Here is a 13427-nt window from a genome sequence, read left to right as displayed (position 1 = left end):
ATATTATTCCCACAGACTAAAGTATAGAGAAATTATGTGACTTGTCCATTACAACTAGTTAGTGGCAAAACAAGAAAGAGCACCTGGATCTTCTAAGTTGTAGCCTAGCATTTTCCTTTTTTATTTAATAGCAAAAAATCCACCAGCAACACAAAAGTAGAATTCAATTTCAGGATCCCCTTTTCTTCTTTTTTTTTTAGGTTTTTGCAAGGCAGATGGGGTTAAGTGGCTTGCCCAAGGCGACACAGCTAGGTAATTATTAAGTGTCTGAGACCAGATTTGAACCCAGGTACTCCTGACTCCAGGGCCGGTGCTCTATTCACTGTGCCACCTAGCCCCCCCCCCCCATTTTCTTCTTTCAAAAAAAAGTATCCTGGTGATGGAAAGAAACTAAGATGTGAAAAGTACAGCATCCCCTAGGTCTTGATAAAAAAAAATTCCCATTTGTACAAGTATTGCTCAGTTCCCATAAGTTTTAAAGAATCAGAGTATAAAATTAAAGATACCTAATTCCTGAAAAGGGATTTAGAACACTGCTAAGAAAAGTTCATGAATAGACTTCACCTGAAGGAGAATCTAACTCCTTCCTTAAGAGACCCATTCCTTTTCTGGTTTATTGAATATAGTTTATAAAAGAGTCTAAGGATCACACTAAAACACCAATATGTAAAAGTGTAAAAATTGGTCCCTTAGTTTAAAAGAATGCCTGGACAGTTATTTCCAGAGGATGTTTATTCCTCTTTTCCAATCAACCACTTATACTCATTCTCAATTTGTGATTCATTGTTGAGCTTCTCGCCTAAGGAATGGTAACATTAACTATACTTCTATGCCAGATTTGATCTGCACAAAGTCATTTATTTATTAAACTAAGTCTGGAACTGCAGAGAATGCATATCTAGACTTCAGGAAAGTATCTGTTAAAAAAGGGCAATGGTATGAGATGCTTTACTGAAAAAGTTGGGGCCATCTTGAAGATATTTATCTCAGACTTGCTTCTTTATCAAAACTTTCCTGGTTTATCCTTATTGATGTGTTTTCTAGTGTTTTTCTAATCATTTCAGTGTTATTTACCTTAGACCTTGCCCTTTTTCCACTTTCAGGGGATAAAGTAGTCTTTTTTTGTCAATGGCATTCTTCTTATTGTACAAGTAATTACAAACCTTCCCATTTCCTCCAACAAGTTTGCTTTTAACTCCTTTCTCCCTAATTTTCAACTTCTCTTTCACTCAGACCCCTCCCATCCTTAAAAAAATAATCCATGACTTGATACTATTAAGACACTTTTGTTTATAAATTATTTGCATATGCTTATATACTTCTCTTCCCTTTCAAGGTCAAACTCCTATACTGGGTGTCTCCATTTTCTTACATCCTGTTTCTTCAATTCCTGCAAATTAGCTTACCTTCTAATTACCTGCCCTCTCCAAAGTCACCATTGATATCTTAACTGAGAAATCCCACAGCATTTTCATAGTCCTCATCCTTCCTAACCTCATCCCTTCTTCTTTCAGGGTTTTCACAATAAGGCTTTGTCTGCAGACCTTAGTGCTCTATCTTGGGGTCCTTCCCCTATTTCCCCCCATTCTTATTCCTGGCTTACATCAGTTCCTCATTTTTATGCAAACACTTCCCAATCTCATCTTTCCCAGATCTCATCTTTCTCCTGAGCTTCAGTCCTGCCTCTTCATCTTCCTATCTGACATCACCTTGGGGACATCCCATTGACATTATAATGCAACATGTCCAGAAGAAAATTCATTATTTTCCTTCTTGAACAAGCTGTTTGTTTCACCAGGGTCTATCACAGTGTTATTAAATTTCTACTTTCCAGTCACAAGAAAACCTTCCTAGTGTCTAGAGCATTTTGAGCACTTACATACTAAATCACTGACTTAAAATATAAATTTCCTAAAGTACTGAAGAGTAATTTCTTGACTCATTTAGATTTTGATAACAAGAGGTAGCACAGAATGCTGGACCCAGCTAGTCTGGAGAGAAATAGGCTTGAATCTTGTCTCCAAGCCTTCCTACTTGTGTGACCATGGGGAACTCACTTAGCTTCACTAAGGCCCAGTTTCCTAATCTGTAAAATGAGGATAAAAATATTTACTATCAATCTCCATCTCTCAGAATTAATGTGAAGATCAAATGGGATAATGCATTTCAAGGACTTTCTCAACTGTAAAGCTCTCAATCAGTTACTATTATTAACAGAACTAATAGGTCACAAAGCGCAAGCACTTACAAACATGGGTGATCTGGACAGGAATCTGCAAAGCTGTCATGGGACTGGGAGAGATGCCTGTATTCTCCTCCAAGCGGGCAACTCGGATCTGAAGATGTTGAACGCTTGAATTGGTATTAGTGTTTGGAACTCCTGGACCTGATTTGTTCTCCGAAAGTGTTGGGTTGTTTTTTTGGTTCTCGTGCAACTGTTTAAGACCTTTTATCAAGACTGAAGGGAGATGGGTAGACAAAAAGAACATTGATTCGCCGACATCACCATCTAAGTAGCAGGGAGGTGGGAGGAAGGGATGAGGTGAGGAGGGAAAGTATTTGGAATAAATAGTTTGTTCACTGGATGTCAAATAAACATACAATAGCAAAACATTGGAAAAACCACATTTGCTGAGATGTTTCTCAACTAAGCAAATTGTTATTAATGAAATACCAACCATTGCCTTTATCATGTAACAGTTACACATTAAAAATAGATTTTGTGAAACATATGAAGCCAGTCTGCAGAAGGCATTGGTAAAATGATCCTTTTTTGGGTATTTTTAACAATATTTTCATTATGAAATTAATAAATTAAATACGGAAACATACAAGGATCTTAGGACATCTGACTATTGAAGAGCATCATTAGGACTTGGCTTTTGGCTTACCCTTATCCTCTCGTGGTAGCCGAGGCCATCTTAGTGCTAGAGTAAAGAGATGGCAGATTTTTTCCATTCACTAAACATAGAACTGCAGTCACTGGACTCTGTCTCTTCTACTATTTATGACAAGCTGTCTTGATTCCTTTGACTTTCTTCTGCTAATGCTACATACTTTGCTTAGTTTCAAGTTACAAAATAGTCATTCAACATTTTGCATTAACTCCTGGTTTTAAAAAGTTACATTTAAATGTTTACCAGTGAAACATTTATTATTACTTTTCTTTGAAAAATATTAGGATATTAAAAAGGAGGCATTCAAAGTGAAGAGACCATAGTTCAATTTATCAATGAAAACCTGACAAGATTACAAGAGTTTGTAAATGGAGATAAAAGGATGTTGTCACAATGGAGAGGGGAACCCATAGAAAGTTGAATATATTGATATACCTCACTTTAATCATAATCCCATATGAAAAGATGACAAATTTAAAGGTGTGAAAATTCTTTTTAAAATGTTCCAGAAAATTAATTTACTTTCTATTTAAAAAAAAAAAGTAAAATTAGGGCTGCATAGCAAGCTTTCTCAGGTTATCTGAAGTGATGCTGTTGATTAAAAACAGATTTATATCTTTTTAGAAAAAATCTTTCACAAAAACACTGACTTTTAAATGTATGAAATTTAATTCATCTTGACTGTTTATATATATAGACAGCACAAACTTGTGATTTTAGAATATTTAGGCATTTCAAAGATATATTATTTTTTTTTGAAGAAAATGCAAAGTATTATTTATAGCTCAAAACTCAAGATAAATAAAGTGTGGGAACAGTCACAATCCCAATACTAACATAAGACAAATGACAGGAGTTTGTGCATACCTCTAGGGACCTCAAACATTCTTGAGGGCATGACTAATTAAGCACATGACAGAATCACTGTCATTATATTTCAGGAAAAAATGGTAAAATAAATGTTGCATCATAGCCAGATTAACTAAGAATTTAAAGTTATACTTCTCTGAAATGAGATGCCCTTATATATATCTAGCAACAGAAAGTTTGAATAAACTTTCAACTTTGAATCCTAATGATGAGCATTTTATGGACTGTATTGATCATTATGACACTAATAAATGTCCACTATGACAAAAGAATGAAAGGATAGGAACACCTAATTAATACATTACCAGGGAATGAAACATCCTTGTGGTTTGCTATCTGCCTTTTGATGGTCCACCATTTACTTCGGAGCCATTGTGGTGAACGGACACTGCTCCATCCCTCGGCTAGGAGATCCCAGTTTATATCATTTTCATCAGCCACATCAAGCTCTGCTATCCTGATGGGTTACAAAAATGGTTGTCTGTTAAGTGCTGCTCTTTGGGACTAATAGAAACCCTACCTGATTTTGTTTTTTCTATGACTGCCTAAAAGTAGTATGGCACTGGAGAGCACGAGAGGAAGATATATTAACAAGGAGAAAGGATTCCAAATGCAGACCAGATGTTCCAGAGCTAGAATGAATGATTTTAACTGTAAAGAAGGTTTTATGTGTCCAAATGTATCATTGTGCAGGTAAGGAGATATTATTTAAGAGTTTAGAGAACTACCAGGGCCAAATTTTAATTGTGCTCTTTACCTTGGTTCATAATACAACTCTGAGCAAATTAACACTTCCTGGGTCTCAGTCTTTCCAATTGAAAAATGGTGGGTGGTTTATACTAGAGAAACATTGTAAAATAAGTTTATAAGAAAAACATAAGGTAAAAAGTATCACTAAAAATTATATGCCTATATTTGCAAGCTAGGATGAAGCATGCTCATTACCAAATAGCATAATCAGACTAAATTTCAATGTTGAAAACCTTTGAGTTCTTCAATGTCTTGTTCTTGTCTTCAAGATTCATTGTCCACTTGAGACATTCAGTTTTAAGATTAAACCAAACGAATTAAAAAAAAATCTTTAAGAAAAACACTTTAGTAACTACAGGACTTCTCTAACAATCAAAAGTCTTTTCCCTATAGGTATCCAACTCAGATAAAGGCCAGGGTGGCTGAATCAAGTAACTGAAGTTACTCTATATTTTAAAAGCTATATGTAGCTTGTTTGAAATAGAGGCATTTTTTTTTAAAGTTTAGTTTTTTGTAACTGGGTAAACTCTAGCCTAAGACCCCATTCTTGGCAGCCTCAGCAGAGCAACCAAGGATTGAAGGGCATGGAGACTGAACAACCCTCTTCCCCCTAACTGTGGTCCCTCCAGGCCAGGGCTGAGGCACAATAATGGGACAGTGGAAAAGTTTGCACTGCCGCTGCCTGTGCCGTACCTGTTCTGTGGATAGAGAGGACTTCAGTCTCCAGGCCTTCAATCTGGTACTTTGCACGGGCACTAAATTCACTAAAAAGGAACAGAACACAAAACAAAAAAGAGCTCAATGTGAAGTACTTAGGAACTCAAATGAATCAGGTCACTATGGGAAGGAGGATTTTCTGACTTTGTATGTCCAAAGAAACACTGTCAATCAAGATTCTATGACTCACAATAAGCAGTAGGTCACAAACCTCAAGATGAGATTGATTTCATCCTCTTTGGTCCATTCTGTCCCCCCACTCTGCTTCCAGTTCAGGTAGTTGAGCCACTTAGAGCGACACTGCTTTTCTGATCGGGTCCCAACTCGTTCAGCCACAGCTGCCCAGGATACCCCCTGTGTGACGATGTCACCTGGCTCAGTGCTTGTCAATTCGTGAACCACCTCTGCCAGTCTTTTCTCCTCCTCTTCTGTCCACTTCCCTGAAAGGAGGAAATTTTCTAGGCTACCACCACTATCTATCTTCTGGTTTGTTTTTCGCAAAGCAGAGATTTATCACTACATATGTAAGGACTGAAAGAAGTACATTAATACTTCCAGTCACTTAGTTTTTGGACAATTCATTTAGGGGTTGCCAAATATGCTGACATCAATGGTCAAATTAATCACAAACCAATTTTTGCCCCAATGAGTTAAGTATTCCAAGAAGAATTAACTTTCTTAGGCAGAGCAACCAAAATTAGTCCAACAACTAAATTTAAAGGGAGAGAATCTGACAAAATTAACAATTTGTTTTTGTTGTGCACTCTCTATGCTAGCCAATATAATCTCTATAACCAAAACCTACTCAGAAACTTCTATCATTTTAAAATCTTATGTTGCAGAATGTAATGTACATAGGGAAGGTTTAGAAGAGAAAGCAAAATTTTAATGCTGGCCATAGAGAAGACTCTCTAGCTCTGGTCAAGGTCAGTGATTTCTAGATAGTCAGTGAAATCAGAATAGGATGATCAGAAATCTAACAATTCAGTAATCAGATTTATCATGATATTATTTGACAACCTTCATCCACAAATACCTTAGAGCTACTCTGTGCCTCATGTTTTGTTATCAACATTCCAGAAGAGACCAAGAAAGTTCTGCCTCTATGTGTTTGCTGCCTGAAATTAAGACATTAAGGCTGGATAGCTCTTTTTTGCCCTTGGTTAATCAATGAGATCAGAAATCAGAATTTCAGAACTGGTAGGGATCTTTGAGATCATCCTGTTTAATCTCAATCCCTCATCCCAAGGTAGCTGGTGCCTTTGGATTCCATTTCTATAATTTCCTCTCATCATCTGGCCTTTGTTCTCTAATCTCATTGCCATCACTTTTTATTTTGCTGCACTGTTACTTCAATCTCCTAATTATTCTTCCTATTTCATATTCTTTTCTCCTAATTCCTCTCTTTGTATCCTGCCACACTAATTTTCCTCATACACAGAGGTGGAATGTCTTCATTATTCTTCCATAGTATCCTAATGCTTTCCAGTAAAATTCAAACTACTTTGCCTAATATTCAAAGTCTACCATAACTTGAACCTATAGCACCTTTTTAACTTTATTCTAATATATCTTATTCTTCAGACCAATTTCCACTATTCATAATTGAGTTTGCATAGTTGTAGTACAAACTGTACTGCAGGGGTTCCTGCTTCCCCACTGTCCATACTTTTATAATTTTGCTCACTTGTTACTGCCACCTCCCATTCCACTTATTAAATTCCTACGGGGTTCTTTAAAATGCAAACTCAAAATGCACTATACTCCAGAAAGACTTCCTTTATCTCTTCTATTGGTAATGAAATCTTTCTTTTTAATCCTATATAAATGTTTGCTTGTACCTATCCCATACTATTATGTCTTCTATCATTGCTATCTCTGCACATTCCATATTTTCCTACTAGAAAGCTCCATAAAGGCAGGCATTAATTATGTCTTCTAACTTATGTAACTCACTTGAAACACATAAAATTTATTAAGTGGCTGTTGAATCAAATGTAGGGGAATGGTATTTCCTGAATTCCAGTTTTCAAACTGGAAAGGAAAGGCAAAATATAGCCTGTGGTAAGGTTGTCTTTATATAACTCAGAAAATCACCCTTTGATCCAGCAATACCACTACTGGGTCTATACCCTGAAGAGATCATGAAAAAGGGTAAAAATATCACTTGTATATATAACTCAGAAAATATATAAGAGGCTAAGCAAAGGGAAGAGACTGAAGGGCTAATAATTATTAGCCTTCCCATCCCAATCTGGTAAGGGGAATGACCTTTTATTTTAAAGAAAAATCAAGTATAAATGGTGAAAATCACTTATTAGATAAAAGAAGTTTCTTAGACTCAAATATTGCCAAGGTTGCTTTAGATTCAGAGACACTGGTCCAAGCTGTTCTGGAAATAAGAATATTCTAAAGTGTTCTGAATGATTTTAACTTAAACTGAAAAAAAAAGCAATCAACAAGAAAAAATCAGTTTGACTGACTTCTAAAGAAACCAAAAACACAATGGATGTAGGGGAGTGACACTGAAGGGGAAAGGGAGAGATGTCTCCACAAAATAATCTTTGATTTATTTCTACATAGGACCACATGGGGTTTAAAATTCACATCATGCAAGCTGTGCTGGACACTGAAATAGTACCTGTATTGCAGGTATCCTTCATCAGCCGGCACCGATCTTTGACAGAGGATGCGCTTCTTCCAAGTGCTGCCCCTATTGTTGCCCAGTCATTGCCATGCTTTATCCGGAGCCTAAAACAAGAGTCTGCCAATCAGCATTTGGTTCAATTGTTTTCTCCCTTTTTATTTCATCATTTATTCTTCATTCTTCTTCTTCCCATATGACTGGTTTGGAAGTTGTGGGCAGCAATACTTTGAGACCAAAGTTTGAAAGTGTGGCCTTTTTTTGGGGGTCCACAGTTGTCTGTGGGTGAAAAAACAGGCAGCAATTGCCTTTTTCCTGGGTCAGAGAAGAAATAAGTAACTTGGATATGTCTTCAAAAAAAAAGATCAAAATTTCCCCTTAGCCCACATCTGCTATATGCTCTCCCAGGTATCTCTAGATAATTTTCTTCTTTTAGTAGTCTTTATTTGCTCTTTTTCCCACATACTCTGTTTTCTTATTTTTCTATCCCACCATTTTATAACAATCTATCCTCAAGTATTTCTTATTTCTTCCACTTCTCCACAAGGGCAGAAGTACTGAAGTGTAAAGAGAATTGGACAGCAAGTCAGAAAGCCTGGGTAGACAAGAATCTTGGCTCTACTCTTCACCAGCTGTATGAACTTAATTAAGCAAGTCAGTATCTCTCTGAGCCTCAGTTAAGAGGGAGGACTAGATGATTTATCTCTAAGGTCACTTCCTGCTTAGTCTTTAAAATATTGCCCTACCACACAAGATTAAATATGTCTTGCAGGACTTAAGAAATTTTTTTTGTTAGGAAATAGAAAATAATACATCAGCAGTATTTGCCAAGTCATCATTCTATATTAAATCACATGGGATAAACCTGGCTTTCATCTCAATATTGGAGTCTACTTTTAGGGAAGTAGAGTGATATAAACACCAGAGTCAAAAGTTCATCTACTTCTAAAGAAACAAAAATTGTGATTAGGGAAGAAAAATGCCAGGACTGAAAAGACTTGAATTCTGTCTAGTTCTGGTTCTGCCATCATTAGACATGGACAAATTACTTGACTTCCTTAAGTTTTGGTTTTCTCATCTGTAAAATGGGTATTAGAATGCCTATTTTAACAACTTTGGTAGGTTGTTGTGAGAATAAAATGAGAACAATATTTGGAAGAGCTCTGAAAGTTATAAAATACTTTAGAACAATTTAATATTTTTAGTCATTACTTTGACAATTGGCAGAAATGATTTTCAATTCTTAAACTCTCTTCCAGGATCAGTGAATTAATAATCACAGCCCTCCAAAAATCTCTTAAAATGTTCAAAGTGAAGCTTTTCACAACAGAAGTTATAAAAAGTATACCAGGTGCTATTAATTGAAAAAAAAAATTAAAATAAACTTACTCCTTAAGTTTTTCAATTTCTTCAGGAGTATACCTGGAGAATGTTAAAAGTGAAATTTAGAGAATCAGTTAGTGTAGAATAAATACAAAGCTAAAAAACCTTAATAAAAATCAATCTCATATAAGAAGACAATTTACAAACACTAAAAATGTTCAGATTAGATAAAATACAAAAACATAATTATCTTTAAGACATGAATCTACTTTTGTTAACAATCATAATTTTTATTCATTTTTAATTTTTTTGTTCTTATGAACTTTTATTAAGTGTATTGAGATTTCACTAATCATACATAATATGTTTTAATGAAATCCAGTTGCTTTATATATTATTGAATGTTTGTACATGGATGAAAACAATTTTAACCCTTAATCTCTTGTGTTCACTATAATCTGTGAACAAAACATAATTTTTAAAGAAGTTGGTGAGTAGGAAATCTAAAAAAATGAATGTGAACGTCACCTTTTCCTTTTCTCTTCTTAATTTAAGTCACATACATTTAGGTCCAGCATTATCAAGTTTGATATTAACTGAGAAATTCTTTTTATCTAAAATGCTTTTTAAAAAACTTTAAAAGCAAAGCTGTTACCCATAATTTTTCCTCACCTTAATTTTTAAAGTAAATTTAGACTTTTTGAAACCAAAAACATTCCCTAAAAGGGGAAGGATGACAGAAAATCTCCAGTACCAAATTCTATCTTGAAAAATTCTAGTCAACTTCTTTACATTTGGACATCTGCTATGCTTTTGCTCTAACTTGAAGGTTAGTAACTAGTTATTAATAACTAGTTGAACCTATAGCACCTTTCTAACTTTATTCTCATATATGGAATACAAGGTGGGGGATTGTATTCAAAATGCTTACTGCCAATAAGTTGCTTATTTTGAAAATATCAAGCCAATCAAAATGCTCATTATTTTTCTTTCTCAACTGCCATGGAAACAGAATTTCTTTCCTTGTGTATATGTGTGTATGTATACATATATAAAGTGTGTGTGTGTACATATATACATATATGTACACACACACACACATTTAGCTTTTAAAATGTGCTCATATCATGGAATTGAGCACCTGTAGAAAAGGTAGCATAAGCCAGACTGGCAAACATGCTTAAGAGTTCAAGACTTGAGCAATATTTTTTAAAAAAATTTCTAAAATTTTCATATAGCAAGTAGGATTGTTTTAAAAAGTATATCTATCTATCTATCTATCTATATCTTATACTTTTCTGGACAATCTCTCACCATGAACAATGCATGCCTCTCTTTGTTCCCAGTGTTTCCACTTTAATTTTGTTTTTCCCCCCCTTTTTTTTAGATTATTTTTTGCAAGGCAAGTGGGGTTAAGTGGCTTGCCCAAGGCCACACAGCTAGGTAATTATTAAGTGTCTGAGACCAGATTTGAACCCAGGTCCACTTTAATTTTGTAAAAAAAAAATCTGACTTCCAAATGCTCATCCTTGGAGTTTAGAAAATTATGACTCCTGAATTATGAAGAAATATTCTCATATTTTAACAAAGCTCTCCACATTAGAAGCTTTAGTAACAAAGCCAAGTTCAATATGAGGCAGGTTAAGATTTGAACACTGGGTAGGGAGATTTTGTTACTAAGCTAACAAAAGGGGGCCTTGTCCATGGGGAGTGTCTGTCTCTCCACACTGAAAGCAGGATTCATTTTTGGTAAGGCACTAGGATAAATTCACACTGGCCTCTTAAGAAACTACATTTCCAAATGTATTTGTTCCTTGTCATTAGTCACAATGTACAGAATTAAAGGTTTCCAAATTCATACTTTCCCACATGGTTCCTGTCATCGTACATGCGAAGAACTCTTCTATACACTGCAAACAAAGGCCGGTTGAGACCCCACGCTATAGTCCTGTAGAAATCTTTTCTTTCATCTTTTGACATCTCAAAGATGATTTCTGTGGCATCTTTTATTCCACGTGCCTAAATGGGTTACATTTGTTTGATTTAGGGATTTTGGATATAAATCCTAAATCTATCACTTTTAATCTCAATCATGACACTTAGAAAAATAAGTGTTTTTCACACACACACACACACACACACACACACACACACACACACACTCCCGTATTATCAGAAAGGCCACTGATAAAATTAAAAATGATGTTCAAAAATATGAAAAATGATAGCAACTTCATTTTACAAATGGGAAAGTATTAAACTGCTTTTAAAATTATGAAGAATTTAAAACATTTTCTAAACAATCTTCCATAAAGTTGTATCTGCCTCTTAATTCAATAAATATTTCTTAAGTTCCTGTTGTTTACCTTTGCAGACAGAAAAAACCTAGGATGTAAAAAGAACAAGAACCTATTTCTCATAAAGAATCTACTCTTGGCTTTTATCTTTAAAAATTTGAGAGTAGAGGTAAAGGAATTAGAGCTATAATGGATCTGAGAGGTACAACCACTTCATTTATAAAGAAACTGAAGCCCTTCAGAAAGAGTCAGTGATCTGCCCCAGGTCTTACTAACAGAAGTGGCCACACAAGTACAGGAGCTCAGGTCTGGAGTTCTTTTCTACTATGCACCAGGTACTGACTGAGCTATAGGGCTCCTCTAGGGGAATAAATCACTATAAAGTAGTGTAGAAAAAGTACATATATACTTATATATGTATGTATGTATGTATGTAGTAACAAGTGTTTAAAAACCAAGTTCATTCTTTTTTCTACAAATCAATTCACAGTGTTATTCCTGTCAATAATTCTTTCAAGAACCCAGGATGGAAAACTTGGGAGTAATTAATGGCTATTTTTTTCCCTCTGCATTCAGGTCAATTATTCCTCAATCCTTTCCCAATGTTTCTTTTCCATTTTCACAGGTGCTATTTTAGTTCAAATTCTATTTAATTACAGTCTAGATAACTGCAGTGGTTTTCCCCACTGGTACATCTCTTTGCATTCTCTTTCTCCCTTAATGCTGGGGACAATCATTTTGGAGATGAGAATACTGGAGTCCAAGGAATTTCAATGACTTGCCTGGGGTGAAAGAGTTGAGTCTAAACAACAGATTTTTCCTTCTACTACATTAATTGTATTTATTGCTTACCCTAAATGCATAGCCCCCTTTTAAATATCATTACTATTACTATTTATGGGGAATTTTGCCAATGGTCATTTTGGTAACTCTTTAGTACTCTGCATTTTATAACTCAACTTGTTTTTTTCTGTACATTTGGGTAAATGTCGTTTCTACATTGTCCTTGTTAATTACAGTTCACATAAAACCTTTAATTTCTGAAGATCATAACATACTGAAGATTGACATAAGTTTCATCTTATTTAGAGACTGTGCTGGAGACACCAGTGCTCTATTCCTATACATGGGAAGAGAAAAAACTACAATGCAGATTTCCAAGCTCAGTTATATTATGAATCTGTTGAAAAAGTAGGAGAAAATTGGGGCATCACTGTCTCCCTCCTCAGAGCTCCTAAGTGAATTTGGCTCACTCATTTGGCACTCACTATTTTAAATTTAGTTATAATATATATCTCCTAAAATTTTACTCTGATAACTATGATGACTGACTGTCAGTTCTGGCAGGCCTTCCAAGCTAGAAAAGCTTCAAGTGTAGGCCCAGTGATGATATCTATTGATCAAGAACCATTGTAGTTACATCTGCAGAGGCTGTTACCTGTAGAGTAATGAATTTTTTGGCCAAAGAATTCTGAAAGACCATTAGTATACTATGGAGTTATTTGCATGAATAGAAGGAAGATTCCCATTTGAAGCTGAAGTAGTATATACCTCATCTCTTAGAGTATAAGATTCTTGAGGACAGGGAACATATGTTATATCTTCTGCATCCCCTACAGCATCTATCCAGGACCTTACAGCATAGTAAGCACTCAATATCTGTTGATTGATTAAGCTAGGGAACAATGGCTGGAATGATAGTCTCTACAGTTCCATGGTGGCTCCTTTCTCTTCCTTCAAATTTCAAAGATCTCCTGTCAGTAATCCCCCTGGATTTTGGACCTAATAGGGCCGATCAATCATGATTCTAAGGCAATCTAATAGCTAATTGCTGTACCTCCACATGGGAGGCAAACACAATTTTTTCTAGGCAAGTCAGACCTGGTTTTAAGTCCAAGAGTAAAGTAAATTCTTGGCCTTTAGACCATG

At 35.3% G+C, this 13427-nt stretch overlaps 1 protein-coding gene across 6 annotated transcripts in view; it reads right to left on the bottom strand.

Moving 5' to 3' along the window:
* DMTF1 (cyclin D binding myb like transcription factor 1) overlaps positions 1–13427 on the bottom strand; it is a 52713-nt gene that overhangs the window by 14015 nt on the left and 25271 nt on the right. For 4 of the 6 annotated variants that reach the window (XM_074194063.1, XM_074194062.1, XM_074194066.1 and 1 more), the window contains 6 exons: positions 11063–11220; positions 9268–9300; positions 7876–7985; positions 5446–5674; positions 4073–4224; positions 2249–2509 (listed from right to left, as the gene is read on the bottom strand). In XM_074194063.1, coding sequence (XP_074050164.1) covers positions 2249–2509; positions 4073–4224; positions 5446–5674; positions 7876–7985; positions 9268–9300; positions 11063–11220 — 943 coding nt within the window. The remainder of the gene's footprint in view (positions 1–2248; positions 2510–4072; positions 4225–5445; positions 5675–7875; positions 7986–9267; positions 9301–11062; positions 11221–13427) is intronic. The other 2 variants (XM_074194065.1, XM_074194067.1) reach the window with 1 other exon arrangement.

This window comes from Macrotis lagotis, chromosome 7 (genome assembly GCF_037893015.1).
Source record: "Macrotis lagotis isolate mMagLag1 chromosome 7, bilby.v1.9.chrom.fasta, whole genome shotgun sequence".
NCBI lineage: Eukaryota > Metazoa > Chordata > Mammalia > Peramelemorphia > Peramelidae > Macrotis > Macrotis lagotis.
The sequence above is the reverse complement of the archived record's forward strand: the minus strand, read 5'-3'. Positions and strand labels throughout refer to the sequence as shown.